At 33.0% G+C, this 15,733-nt stretch overlaps 1 protein-coding gene across 1 annotated transcript in view; it reads right to left on the reverse strand.

Annotated features, from left to right (window-relative positions):
* The window catches only part of Slc27a6 (solute carrier family 27 member 6), a 60,749-nt gene that overhangs the window by 21,411 nt on the left and 23,605 nt on the right, over positions 1 to 15,733 (reverse strand). Inside the window, exon 5 of the mRNA XM_077796807.1 lies at positions 217 to 411. Coding sequence (XP_077652933.1) covers positions 217 to 411 — 195 coding nt within the window. The remainder of the gene's footprint in view (positions 1 to 216; positions 412 to 15,733) is intronic.

A 15,733-nucleotide genomic window follows, 5' to 3' on the forward strand; every position in this document is an offset into this window, starting at 1 on the left:
ATTTGCTAGCATTAACCTCATATTATAGGGTGAAAATACAGGCTATGACTGAGGTTTCCATAATCTGTAACATCATAGTTCACCTACAGCCACCATTTATTTACAGAATCTCCCAACTTAAAAGAGATGATAATATTTACCATAATTTACAAGCACAGACTCTAGAAAAGAGCAGATTTCAATATATCTCTTTTATAAAGAAAATGCTGTACTTACTTTGTAAAAGAAATTTGTTCTTCCAACAGATCCAATTTTCCCAGTGTGGTTCATAAAACAAATGTTCCCTTCAGTAGCTCCATAAAGTTCACACATCTTAATATTGCCAAACCTGTCTAAAAATTGTCTCCATACATCACTCCGTATACCATTTCCAACTGCCAGACGCACCTGATGATCCTTTTCTCCTTCTCTCTGTTAGAAGAAAAGGTTTTACTTATAGTCAATTCCAGTTACCAAATTTTCTTTCAATATCATTATTATGTAAATGGCAAATATTCCAGCAATAAGCTGTATCTGAGCAACAGTGGAAGAGAAGTGAAAATAAAATCATGTAAGTCTCTTGCAGAATGGTGTCCAACAGCTAAAGAAAATAACATTGGCAAAGAGTAATATAGCTTGTATTTCCCCATAGCTGGGAAAAGCTCTTTCTAATTTCCAGGTTGCTGAAGGCTATTTTTTTCTTTTGGTAAGTATCCTATAAGAAAGCAAGGATGTTTCAGAAAAAAAGCATTTCTTTTACGATATTATAAACACATGAAATATACTTGAGTTTATTCTCCCAGTTGTACATTTATCAGCTGCATAATATTGAATAAGGTATTGACTCCTATTCTGATTCTCATATTTATGTGTAAAACAAAATAAATAGTAATACCTTTCTTACTCATATACTGTAGCCTAGAATGGAGTAAATAATAAATCGAGGCCACAGAATCAATGTAATATTTGGCTTGCAAATATTATGACAGCTACAAGCAATTATTACTTTAGAATGTTCAATAGTCTCAAATTGTATATTTAATTCCTATTTTAGACATAAAGGGGAAAAATAGACTATATTTTGTCCTAATTCAATAAATCCTGTTGATTACCATGAATTATACACTGTCCTAAAATTAAAGTAAGAATATCTTATCAGGGTGGCCATAGTAAATCCACAGTTTACTCAGAGCCACTCCATCATCACCAAAAGTAATACAACATAATCAGAAGTAATGATAATCAGCATCTATAGTAAAATAGAGAAATCATGTTCCTGGTGTTTATAATTTTAAATGATAAATTAATCATATTATTTGTCTCAATTTATGTTCTGACCACACTAACCCTACTTTAAAAGAATCTATGAACTCTCAAGAATAAATAAGCAAGTAAGAGGTAATTTTCAGGAATAAAAAGTAAACAGATAAAAGGCACATAACTAAGCAGAATGCATAAGATTGACATATAAATCTAGAGGTGAGTCATCAACAAGTGATCCTGAAAAATGTTAAGCAAACATCAGAAAAGAATGAGGAAAGCAAACAGCCTGGAATTTGTTTCAGAACCACAAGGCATCCTAATTCAGACAAAGCATCTGAGTCTGCATGTGAGTATTCGCCAAATACTAAAGAATTAATCTCTGGAGAAAAGCAATCAGACACACACCAGTTCCTGCTGAGGGACCTTCTGAAAACAGAAGAGTAAAAAGAAGTCTGCACCAAAGGATTTGATAACTAAAGGTTTTTTTTTTTTTTTTTTTCCTGCTCTGACCTCAGAACTCTTGTACTCAGAATTATAAACCAGAGCAGGAAACTGATGAGCTGTTATCACAAACCAATCATTCCAAGAAAGTGACTCGTGGGAAGTACCTTAGTACAATGGTTTGATGCTACCTCAGTCATCTCAGAACCTAACCCTTCTGTCAACAAGTAGCATTCAGGAGCAGTCAGGTTTCTAGCACTCCATTCTGAAATACAACCAAGGCATAGATTTTTTTTTTTAAAAGGGTAAAAATACATAAAAGGACTTAAAAGATATGTGCATAACAATAAAATTTTAAAAATCCATACAAGTAGAGTCTTACAAAACAGTAAGAAAGATGGAGAAAAAAATCTCAAAATATTTTTACATAATTTTTCAAAATGATGATAAAACATCAAGCTATAGTTTCAAGATCTAAAACCTCAGATAGAATAAATGCCAGGAGAATACACTTGGACGTTTTCTGGTAAAATTTCTAAGAAGAAAAAAATGCAAAAATGAGAGAAAGAGGGAGGTCAGAGGATTTTAAAAGCAGGTAGAGATTTTTCAATTTCAAAGGAGACATCATGATGATTTAGGTTGACCTTTCAACAATAACTACAAAACCTAGAAGAAAATAAGATAGTGTCTTTAAGATACTGAAGAAAATAATTGTCAAGCTAGCATTTTATAGTCAGTGAAAGTATCATTCAAAACTAAAGACAAAAGACATGTTTTAATATAAATAAAAACTAAAAATTAGGATAGAGATATAGCTCAGTAGTAGAGTGCTTACTTAGCATATCTGAGGCTCTAAAAATTAGGTTAGGTATGTAGCTCATTAGTAGTATCACCAACTAACCACCAAAAAACAGCACTAAAAATTACGTTTTTTAATAGAGGGGTACTATATGGAATGCTAACATAAATTTTTAGCACAAAAGAAAAATAAATAATATTATACAGAATCAAGCAAACAAACATGCTTTTAAAAAGTGGGAAGGCATGAGGAAGATCAGAAAAGGCAAATATGGTACATGTGAATGAATGTTGATACTTTAATGTTAATATTACTCCTGCAATTTTAAATATGTAGAAATAGAATAGGTGGTAACAAAAAAATTAAAATATTAAAGGTAAGTAAATGAAATTAAAGTGTTAGAAAATCTTTGCAATGTCAAATAAATAGAGAAATGCTATTTTAAGATAGAATGTAATAAGCAAATGCTGTATGTACCCTTTAAAGTAAAAAAAGTACTCAAGGAGAAATAAAGAGATAAAAGAAAAATGTAAGAACGTGTATCTAAAGAGTTGATGAGAAAAATTTAATAATGAAAATATAGTTTTAGAAGGAAATAAGAAAAGCGTGAGCAAGGACAAATGACGGATAAAAACAAGTAGAAAGACATGATAGAAGATTTAAGCTGATATATATCAGTAAATAGATAAACATAATTGGACTAAATACTGTATATAAACGATGTTCCAAATACATAAAAATATAAAGCTTAACTATTTGCTACTTATAAGAAACACATCTTAAGTATCAGATGTTAGAAAAAATTAAGAATAAATGGATGGAAAAAAACATTTAGAACCCAAGAGCAAGCTATTATGACTATACTAATGCCAAACATGGTAGACTATAAATAAGACAAATTTCTGAAAATAAAGAAGGATATTTAATAATGATAAAAGGTCCAATTCATCAGAAAGATAACAACTCTGTATTCATAGTCACCTAACAGTCAAAATATAGAAAGCAAGATTAAAGCACTGAAAGGAGAAATAGATAAATCTGTTTTTAACTTATCTCTTTAAGTACCAATAAAATAAACAGGAAAAGAATCATAAGAACAGAGAAATGTGAAGAAAATTCATCAGCTTCATCTAATTTATTCGGACAGATAGTATGATAAACCACTAAAGAATACACATTCTTTTCAGGTGCCCAAAAAACATTTAGTAAAATAGATCAATCATATGTTGGTTGCTATCATGAATCTTAATCAAATTAAAAACTCTAAGATTTATTCAGAGTACTTATGTATTTATGTACTCTGACAACAAAATAAGTAAGAAATCAATTACAAAAAGACAACTAGAAAATCTCCAAATGTTTGGATGATAATCCACATTATTTTAAACAACCTATGGCTGAAGAAAAAGTTGCTCTTTAGATACACGTTCTTACATTTTTCTTTTATTTCTCTATTTCCCCTTGAGTACTTTCATTATGTTAAAGGGTACAGTATTTGCATATATATATATATATATATATATATATATATATATATATATATATATTAGTACTGGAGATTGAATACAGGGGTGCTTAAACACTTAGCTACATTCCCAGTCCTTTTTAGTTTTTATGAGTCAGGGTCGCTATACATTGCTAAGGGTTTTGCTAAGTTGCTGAAGCTGAACTAGACTTTGCAAACCTCCTACTCCATCGTACCAAGTTGCTGGTATTACAGGAGTGCACGACCAAACCTGGCAGAAATTAGGAAAATAAGACAATAAAAATTAAAGGAAAATGTATTGTGTTAAAAAATAAATATTTGAAAAAATATGATTGGGCTCCCTCCTTCTCCTGTCTCTCTCTCTCTCCCCTGATACACACATTTCTCAAATTAAATTTTAAAAAAAAGCATAAATACCACACAGAAAAATAAATGAAAGTCTACTGAGACAATCCCTCATGACATATATAAATAAATGTATGTGTATGTATGTGTATGTGAGTGTTTATGATCTGATATATAGCCTGAAATTTATAGACTATCTTTTTAAGGACATTTATGGAGCAAATAGCATATATGATACTAAAAATCACAGTACACATATAAACAACCAAATATAGGTTTCTATGTTCATATATGAATGCATATTTTATTATAAGTACATTAAATTATTAATATTATATTTATAATTATTTATATGTGCATATACATATCTGTATATGTGCACACACACATCAGACTATCATTTCAAGAATGCTTGCATAACAAATAGCCTGGAAGTTGCATAGCTTTTGGGTCACAGTGAAACTTTATTTACATTTTATGATAATAATGTTTCCCTTCTCTTCTGGAAGTAGGAAGTAAAAGAAGGTCAAGGATCACCAGAACTCCCTTAAGTGACTGGAACATTCATAAGGGTAGTATTTTTTAGCTGAGGCATAGATCTATGCCACAAACATTGCATGCACCTGGATGCACCTCTGCATTGTCCCCATGGGACTTGGCGGGGGGTGGGAGACTGTGGCAGACATGAGATGTGAAGAGAAGCTTCTAATACCTTCTGAGCTATAAGTAGTTAACTGCAGAAATTCATCTGGGCTCACTATTTCCTTACAGTCAGTTTTACCAAAGTGTGATAAGCAGTGCTGCTGCTACAGCTTGATAAAATATTGAGCACCCATTCTTCAAAGAAAATATTCAAGTATCCAGTAAGTATGTGAAAAAAGTCATTAGTCATCAGAGAAATATAAATCAAAATGTCATATGATGGCAATAAACACAAAAAATGGCCTTTTCTTTTTCAGCATTATAAATCTTCCAACAAGTTGGCAAGGATTCGGAGAAATTGGAACTCTCACAGAGGGTAAAGACTGTATATTATTAGTACCCCTACTTTGATAAAATGTTTGGCAATAGCTACTAACACTGAATGTATGCATATAATATAATTTATGAACTCTACTCTTGATTAATTATCATGAGAAACATGTACATATATTTGCCAAAAGACATACATAAGAATATACGCAGCATCGTTAATCATATCAGGCCTCAAATGGAAATAATCCAAATCCATCAATAGTAAAATAGATTTTTAAAATGTTGCTTTATAGCAATAGAATATGCTTGCATTAGTTTTCTATTGCTGCCATATAAACTACCTCAAATTTAGCAACTTAAAACAGCAAATGTGTGGGCTGGGTTTGTGGCTCAGTGGTAGAACACTTGTCTTGCATGTGTGAGGCACTGAGTTTGATTCTCAGCACCACATATAAATAAATAAATAAAGGTCCATCAACAAGTAAAGAAATATTTATAAAACCTGCAAATTTATTATCTCACCATTCTTGTAGGTTAGAAGTCCACGATGCTCAACTGATGTATGTAATCCTGTACTCAACAAAGCTGAAATGAAAGTGTGAACTGGCTGGGCTCTTATCAGGACCTCTTGGAACTCTACATTTCCCAGCTAATTCAGGTTCTCAACAGTCTAGTTTCTTGAGGTTGTAGGACTCTTTTTTTGCTAGCTGTGGGTTGGAGGATGCCTTGAGCTAGGACATCATTATACTCCTTTCATATGTTCCTCTATATATAAGAACCAGAAAGACACATTGCCTCAAAACTTATGCTTCGGAAATTTTGACCTTCCTCTATTTTACATATCCATTGGTTACAGTCAAAGAACATTCTGTTTTAAAAGCTCATGAGATTAGATTACAACCAACAGGCTAATCCCCATATTTTAAGGTCCAGAACTATAATTACATCTGCAAAGTCCCCTTTGCAACTGTCCCTAATGCCCACTTATTCACATGTTCCAGGAATTAAGGGAAGCATCTTCAGGGAGACCCTATTTCTGTCTCCTACAACTCTAAAACACCAACAGAGAATGAACTATTACTGTACACAAAAACAAAGACAAAACTCACAGATAGTGTTGAGTGAAAGAAGCAAGAACAACAAAAGCATATGAAGGATTCTATTTCTATTTAGATTTAGTTTTGTAAAGGCAGGCAAAACTAATTTATGGTGATAGAAATCAGAATATTGTTCACACTTGAGATTAAATGACTGGTAACAACTCTGGGGGTTGTGCTGAAGAAAAAGCAAAATAAAATTTACTAAAAATACTTAGTATTGTGGAATTTCATTGAGAAATTTCAACTATAATAGAGAGTTTGAGATGAATTAATGACAGGCATGAAAAATCTAAATTAAAAAATAAAAACATGCTAATTATTATTTACAAAGAAATAACAAGTTGAAAAAACAAGTTGTAATTATAATAAAAATTATCTTAGCTACAAACAAAATTTATATATTTGTATATTGATAATGTTTTTAAAGTGTTCATCAACATATTTAAAAAGTATTGTAATTGTATTGGTACCATAGAGAGGAAAGACATATGTATGTGAGTATGAAGTCAGGTAGAAGAAAGTTAAAACCGAAACATCAGTGTGCTATTACACAGTACGGTAACTGTAGGTAACAATAGTGCAACGTACATCTCAAAAAGCTAGAAGAAAGAATTTTGTAAATTTTCTCCATAAATTAATAGAATTTTCTTCTTTTACTGTGCTAGGGATTGAGCCTGGGTCCTTGCATATATCAAGCAAATACTCTACTACTGAGCTATACCCTCAACCCTAGAAATAGCAAATGTTTGAAGAGAGAAATACATTTAATCTGATGTAAGCATTATGCAATATATACCTATCAAAACATTACATAGTAGCCCACTAATGTGTACAATTTTATGTTTTTATGTATCTATTAAAAAGACTTTTTTAAAAACCTGAAAAGTCAAGAAATAGTAGCATACATATTTTATTGAGGAATAGAGGGATAAGTAATAACCAAAAACACCCTAAAAGAATTAAAGGTGCTTTCTTCTAGAGATCAAGTGTTGATAGTGTAGAATATTCCTGAGATTACTGTTTTTTTGGTGCATAAAAGTAACACTTTGATATAAATAAATTCAATTAAAAAATAAGAACAAAGATTGTAGAATCGTCTGAAATAACACTTCCACCTGTTAATGTATTTGAGTCAGTGACAAAGGGGTTGAAGGAAACTATCATGAGGATAGAGAAACTCACTCACTATGAGAGCGGCTCCTCCCAAGACAGAGTTGGTTGTTTTCCACTACCAAACACAGCACACAGTAGTGCTGTCCTGGATCCCAACTGTATAGCTTATCTGACATGGAACTAGCTCTTGGATTATCTGTTGCTATTTTTCCCCCAAAAGAACTGTAGTGTTGCAAATCTTGTGATTTATTTTGATTGAACAGAGAACAATCTTTTATGTGGCATAACTCTTAGATGCTTTTCAGGTCAGAGATGAGTTTTGGCAAGTTTTATTGATGAAAAGGTATCAGTGTGTTCCACAAACAATATGAAGTCTTTATAAACCAAATTGCACTGGCTTTAAGTTGTGTGGGCTGCAGTTATACCAGTTTACTAAGTAACAATAAATAATTGCCCTAAACTATTCCATTGATCTAGAAAATCAAATGATCAAAATAGGATCAAGGCTTGTGTCCAAAACTATCAAATTAATTTCTATCTCAAAATGTCTTTATTCTATTTTCTTCTTTTAAATAAAGATCAAGATTTAAAAGATACTTTGAGGAATGTGAGGAAAGATCAACCAATACATTATATAATGTTGAGGGGGTAAAGAAAATGTATATTTCTTTTGATAGTCAATTATGCACAAATCAGAGAAAACATATAATAAAGAAAAATAAAATATCTATATCATCATAACAGTATTGTTAATATTTTACATATCCATATATGTATATATGTTAAAAGTCAAAATCATACTGAATATTGCTAGTCTACTTTATAAATATGTTCTAAAGATTCTTAAACTATTAGCTATTATTCTTCAAAAGTATAATTTTCCAAGGCTTAATTATAATCATATAATTATAACAAAAGTTATTTCCTCATCTATTTTTGGATTTCAACATGGTTTTTAAATGTCCACCACTATAAATAATACTGAATTAACATCTTGTCTATGAATCTTTATATCTCATTAGGATAGATTCCTGGAAGAAGTTAATAGTTGTAAATATTTTTATTACTTAGTTACCTAACATCTAAAGGTTCCTGTTTATATATTACTGAGAGGGGTGAGGTAGCTACCTCTTTAATGAACCAACACTAAGGGATTTTCAATTAATTTAAAACATCAGTTTAATAAGAAATACAGTGTATCTTATTTAAATAACTTTGTTTTCAATTAATAGAATGCTTGTCATTTAATAATATATTCAGAAGATTAAACTTTGTTTAATAATTTACAAATATTTTCTGCTCTGTATTTTATTTTAGTATTATATTCAGTGTTTATTTCTTTAGTTAAATATATGTTAATCTGATGTTAATATTTCTACTTAATTTGTGATTAAAAATATACTTTCCCATCCCATAAGCAAAAATAGCAAGAATAATAACCTAAAAATTATTTTCTTCTTCTCTTCTTTATATTGAACTATTATATTTATCTAAAATTAACTTTATGAAAAAGATGAACTTCTTACATTTCACATGAGGATTCACCTCATTTATGGTCAATTTATATTCCATGAAAGTTTTACTCTATTTCTAATTTGTTCAAGTACATTTATCCAAAGACTTGCAAATAGAAGGTCATCAATTAATTAAAGTCTAAATGTTCACAAGCATCTCTATGTTGACTCATTAGGCACACAAAGTACTTTTAACCAATTCTCTAAAATCTTTCTTTGAAATGTCACTGAGATTCCAAACACAAGCACTTCAAAGTGTTAAGCATAGTAAATTAATCTGCATAAATGATTAAATTATAATTATTATGCAAATTATTGTACAAATATTATTACAAATTATCGAGAAAATTATCAAATGTTGCCAGTAACAGAGTCAAAGATGAACATGGAAAGATATATAAATGAAGATAAAATTATTCATTTACTTACAATAATAATATAGAAATCAGGACTGGGGTTGTAGCTCAGTGGTAGAGTGCTTGCCTAGCACATGTGACAGACTGGGTTTGATTCTCAGCACCACAAAAAAATAAATAAAATAAAGATCCATTGACAAAAATAAAATTTAAAATAATAATGATAGCATAGAAATCATATAAAGCCCTATAGGAAGCCCAGAGGATATCCTTATATGGGGCATATGTATATACACATATATGTTCTCACACATGCATATGTGGAGGAAGGGAAAAATAGGAGAAGAAGCAGTTTTAAGAAACTAGTTTACACAGGAATAGAAATTTTATTTTAAGGAATGTATAATATCCATATATTGTCTAAATTAAGACTTGAAAAACCATGGCCTACAAGAGTCAAACCTGACTTACCCCTATTTTAATAAATAAAGTTTCCTTAAAGCACAGCTATGCCCAATTATTTGCAGATCATCTGTTGCTGCTTTTGAAACACACAGACAGAAAAAAGCACATGTGAGAGACATTATGACCTACAAAGCCCAAAATTTTTACAAATCTAGTGCTTTGCAGAAAAAGCTTTCTGACACCTATTCTAATATAAATCCCAATAGTGAAAGCTTATTATTATTATTATTAGAACACATTAAATGTTATCTGGTCAATTGGACCACACACTGATGCTATAAATTTTGGCTCTCTTAATTTTTCTCATCCACAGTCCTATCTATCTTTATTTTATGCCTCCTCTGCCCAAAGGGCTTTATTGCCTTGGAAATTACTGGGAGCTGGCTTTATTTTTAAAATGGGGTGAATAGCCTGATTGTAGTATTCAGTGACTTAGATTCCTATGCACATTGGACAAACTATTAGGTGTACAAAGCACTAATCAGGTGAGTCTTTAAAATAATGACCCAGTTATTTATGTTGTGAACCTCTCCTGATGGCTCCTGGAAGACAACTGGAAGTCAGGGGAGCCATCAAGTAAAGACTGATGCAATAACATTAACCTGGCATCAAGTGGATAATGGATTGGGAGGTTGGTGGGGTCAAAGGTCAGTAGGTGATACGGTTTAGAGAATAGACACAGAGGGTAAAAACACAGGTATGGTCACAGAAATGCAAAATGCAGGGTCAGAGGAATGACAAATGTGAGGAAGAAAAAAAAAAGTCATCAGAATTGACAAAGGGAGCCTTAAGTGTGAGCCCAAAATATCCAGATATTGAGGGAAGAGTCTAATGTTGCTATTTAGATTTGGTTTATATGTGTCAGTTTTGAGATACTATGAAACTAATGGTGTTACCTAAAATGCAACCAAATCTTGGTAATATCATCTATAATTTTTTAAAAATATCTACTTTATTCATAAGTCCTTTCTTCACAAGTCTCTTCTTAAGGCTTCTTTAAAATAAATTCCTATTCCTTTTTACCCTTCCTAAATATGAGGGTGCTACTAAATATTGCTGAATATGTAAACTATGCTGGGAATGGAATGAAGTGAGCATGCATGATCATAATGAGTATAATTCAATGAATAACATACGTACATATACAAGTGAGAAGCTTGGGTGAGAGAGAAAGCATGAGAGACAGAGACAGCAGGAAAGACAGAGTAAAAGTGAAAGAAAATGAGAGAAGGAAGGAAGAAAGAAAGGAAGGGAGGGAGGGAGGCAGAAGGAGGCAGACACAGAGCAAAACAAAAAAGTGAGAGAGAAGCAGATTGAGAGTGAGCTAGGGAAAGAGAAAAGGAGAGAGTGTGAAGGAGAAAGAAAGGGATAGGAAGATGGAGAGGGAGGGGGATAGAGAGAGAAAGAGAAATGAACAAAGAAGAAAGAGTGAAATAGAGATACACAGAAACATAGACACTGAATTACATACACAGATAGACCCACATGGAGAGATACAGACACACAAGCATATGCAGGTGCAAAATAAGACACCTTCACACAGAGACAGAGCCACACAGAGGGATAAAGACAGAGATGAATGCACAGAGAAATTCTCTGTCATATGCATGGACACACACACACACACACACACAAAGTGAGACAGAGACACAGAGAAAACAGTACAAACTAGGCCCACACACAGGGACACACAAATAAGTTGACACTTAGAGTTGCACACAGAAGCAAAAGTACTGAGATACACAGAAAAGACACATGCAGAGAGACATTTGAGAGAGAGAGAGAGAGAGAGAGAGAGAGAGAACAGGTCAGGAACAAAAGCTGTTTGCAGCATATTAGGAAAAGCAAAGGTGGCAGACATGTATGAGCCCCCAAATCCAGGTTATTGTGTTAGTTCATTTCAATCATCAGAGTCACTGTATAAAATAATCATTATTTCCATTTGGCAAATTGGGATAATGAAGTTCAGGTCCAAGGGCACATACCATAAAGAGACAGAATTTGAACTACATAAGCATACGCTCTATGAGGGCAGGGATGGATGCCTGTTCTGTGCTTGGCTGCACTGCAGTGCCTATGATAGTGCCCACCGTAATGCCTGCAATAGGGCCTGGTGCATAAGAGGGGTTCACAGCACATATGTGGAAAAAAGGAAAGGAGGGAAAAAGGAAGGAAACCAATTCCAAAATGCTTCAAAACCCATGTTCTATTTTTCTAACCCTGTCCTCATGGTTTCAGTAATAGAAAGCCATCAATACTAGTAGTTTTGCCCTTAGTGAATCTCAAAAAGCAAATTGAATCTTTCAGCAGTTTTAATATTGAATACAGTCTGCACATCCACATATTGTAAGCCACTCCCAATAAACAGATAATAGTCATTTCACCTTCACCCATTTACAATTCCTTTTAAAATGTAAAAAAGAATTTTCTGAAAGGGTCAGAGCATTTAACACAGAGAAATTCTAAGGTCTTGGATTTCAATAGACATTTGTTTCCCTCTGGCTTTCAGTACCATGTCTCAGCTTGATATGATGATACCAGCAAAGGAGTCACATACACCAAACCAAGGCCTGCTTTCTTCAAAAGGCTCTTTGGGAGCTTTTTACTCTCAGAAGTATAAGCAGAACTGCAATGCAATGAGACAGGGACTGAATACAAGTTTCTTCCTACCAGATCAACATCTCCATCCTAGAAACAAAGCCTCTTTCTTCCAACACATGGGCTGGATTCCTGAGAATCCCCAATACACACAGGCTGAATAGCCTCTTTTAGTACCCAAGAAAAGTGACCTTCCAAGTAGTACACACCTATGTTCCCAGAGACCTAGGTAGCTGAGGCAGCAGAATCACAAGTTCAAGGGCAGCCTCAGCAATTTAGCCAGACCTTCAGTAATTTAGCAAGACCCTAACTCAAAATTAAAAAAAAAAAAAAGATTGTAGCTGAATCACCTGTACAGACACAAAAACAAAACAAAACAGGAAACAACCTCTGTAGGTTTAAATACAGGCAATTTTGTATCAACCTTAAGTTTTTAGAATGTTTGAGAAGAGAATACTAACAGATGGAGGGATGGAAAAGAAACACAAATTCATCATGAAAGCAAAAAGGTAAATTATTAGACCATCTCTGCATAACCAAGAAGAATCGGTTCCTTTGGCTTTTTGTACACCTACTGCTGCTGCGAACCATTGTAAAGAGGCATCTAATGTTTATACTGAAGGAACTTTGGTAACTGAAATTTTGAATTAAAAAAAAAAAATGGCGGTGGATAAAGGCTGCCAGTCAGGGAAAGCCAGTCTTAAGAAGCTTTAATGGAAATCCATGTAAACACTCAATTCAGACTGAGACTTTTGACTGCAGGTAAATCTCTTTTAGAATCTGGATATTGTCAACAAAACTGGATTTATTTTGAAAACCCCTGGTGCTGCTTTCTTTTATTTAAAGATTCCTTTGAAATAAGTGCATGTGAGGTTTCAAACAATGGCTTATGAGATGCTTAGTTTTAGTTCTCTTAGGAGAGACCCTACCAGTTTGTTCACTCTGGCCCTACCAGAATCCACTGCTGAGCTGGCTACACAGTAGATACTCCCTTCACCTCGAGAAATGCTCATTGAAAGGAACAGTGGACAGCAAAAAAGCAAGATCTTCTTGAATGGATGTGTCAGAACAAATGACTTTCTCCTTTTTCTAATCTTTAATGCCAAGAACTGCCTGTACTTGTTTTTGTGTGGAATCAACAAAAGCAGATTAGGTAATGCAAAGCTTCTTTCCTTAAAAAAAAAAAATGATCAAGTTTTCCTTTGGGCAAAGCTATATTTATCTCCATTTTCTCCTCTTTCATGAAAATTATCTTTTATGCAAAAAAGATTTATTAAGAATTAAAATTAGAAATTAAAATAAAATTGATTAAAGACAACCAGGAATTCTTTTTCAGTTCTTAATTCCCTTAAATTATCTGCAGCTGAAATATTTTCCTAAAACTAGTGCAATACAAATTCAGAGAGATTAAAAAAGATGTATCAGTTCATTAAAAATTCAAAGGAAAGCACCCTGAGAAAAGATTTTTAGCCAATATGACACACTATTAATACCTTTATTATGTAAAGTGAAACTTCAAACAGATATAAAACATTCTGTGCCCAAAAGACAAGTGGGTAAAAGAAGAGACTTTTAGAAAAGATAACAGAGATAGAAAGCTATCTGCTTTGTAAGCTAAACAGAGAAAAATAATACATTCTTCTTTTTAGTCTAAAAAACATAAATGACATTAGGTAATCATTTTCCCAATTTAAAAAAAAAAAAAACTTAAATGTCCTTTGAGAAGCCTGAAGTAACTGGGTTTCATCTACAATATTCAAAAGTGTTGGCATGGAGACTGGCCTGCTTGCGCTCCTTTGCTCTGATTTTCAGAGACTTTTCAGGGGGCTTCAAGGACTTCTAGTTCTCCATGAAGCACAAGAGAAAGCCCACAGATTTTAACAGCACCCAGTACTAATAAAGAACTGTGTAATAGGCATACTCCCATGTGGTGAATGGGATTCTAAATCACTTTGCCCACCTTAAACAGAAATCTTGGAATATTCCAGAAAAATCAGAAAAATTATACATACCCTTTAACTATTTACTTTCATTCCTGAGGCTCTGTACTGGTTAAATTGCACAATGACACTAACTACAGGATTAGGTTGGTAAAATTTTAGAAAAAAAATTAAATTTATTAATTATTTATTAATTCTTAGCTCAACAAATTACCTTAGAAGAGCTGATGTTGCTATTAAGAGGTTAGAGAGGCAATCAGAATGGCTGGGGTGATGATTAAGAAAGAAGATAAAGAGTGTCATCAGTTAGAACCTATGTCTTGTATTATTTATAGTAATAAAACACCATTGAAAGTGGCTTTAATCTTACTGGAAGGCATTGATTCCCTAAATTAAACTAGCAGATTTCACATTACCAAAGAATACACTGAACACTAGGAGGGAAAATACATGAAGCTAGGGTATTATTGTTCTAGTGGGTGAGACACTTCAGGTAAGACCACATCCTTATCTAAAGAAAAGTGTTCTTGAAGAGAGAAAAGTTCAAAAACCACAAAAATGTTCTCTGGAACTTCATGACGTAGCTATGGATATGTGGTGTCTATAGTAATTTGGAAAATTTCTAACCAAGATAAAGAAAGAAAGAAGAAGATAGAAAAGAAAGAAGAACATGGCTTCTCTTGCCCCAAAGAGGAGGTCAGGAGATAGACTGGAGGTCTCTTTGTGGGAAACAGCAAGCTCAAAATGAAAAGCATTTTCTTAAGTCAGATTAACTAGCCAATTTCATGGTATTCTCTGTATTTGTCTCCTCTGTGTAACCCCATATCTTTAATAAAGCCTTGCTTAAATGCCTCCAATATAATATCAGCTATGTTGTGAATAATTAGTGAAAGAATTATGTGTCCATATTTTAACCAGAGGAAATGAGAAAAGATATCCCAGTCCACCAACTCTGCAGGAAGCAGGTGTGATGGTGGCAAAGATGGTGACAGCCCCAACCTAGAAAGGTATATCTCAAAGGCCAAGATCCTGCTGTCCTGCCCCACCTGTGGAATGGGGAGGCATCCTCCACTGCCATTCTTGAAGACAATAATGTCAATTTGATAAAGGAGGACAGTTAGTTGTAGCCTTGGGAATGTTTAGAAAAATAGGAAGTTAAAAAGTAAGTATTTGGAAAGATAAATGAGACCAGAAAAAGGAAAATATCTTCCTAGGGCAAAAAAAAGCAAACAAACCAATAAAGACAAACTTCAAGCTCTTGCAGCACTCTCTGTGTGTCTATTTTTTAGGTGGTGGTGATTGATCAAAAGAATATGGAAATGACTGCCTTAGGTGGAGAAAAAAGCAAGAATCAGAGCA

Source organism: Urocitellus parryii, chromosome 1, assembly GCF_045843805.1.
Source record: "Urocitellus parryii isolate mUroPar1 chromosome 1, mUroPar1.hap1, whole genome shotgun sequence".
Classification (NCBI taxonomy): Eukaryota; Metazoa; Chordata; class Mammalia; order Rodentia; family Sciuridae; genus Urocitellus; species Urocitellus parryii.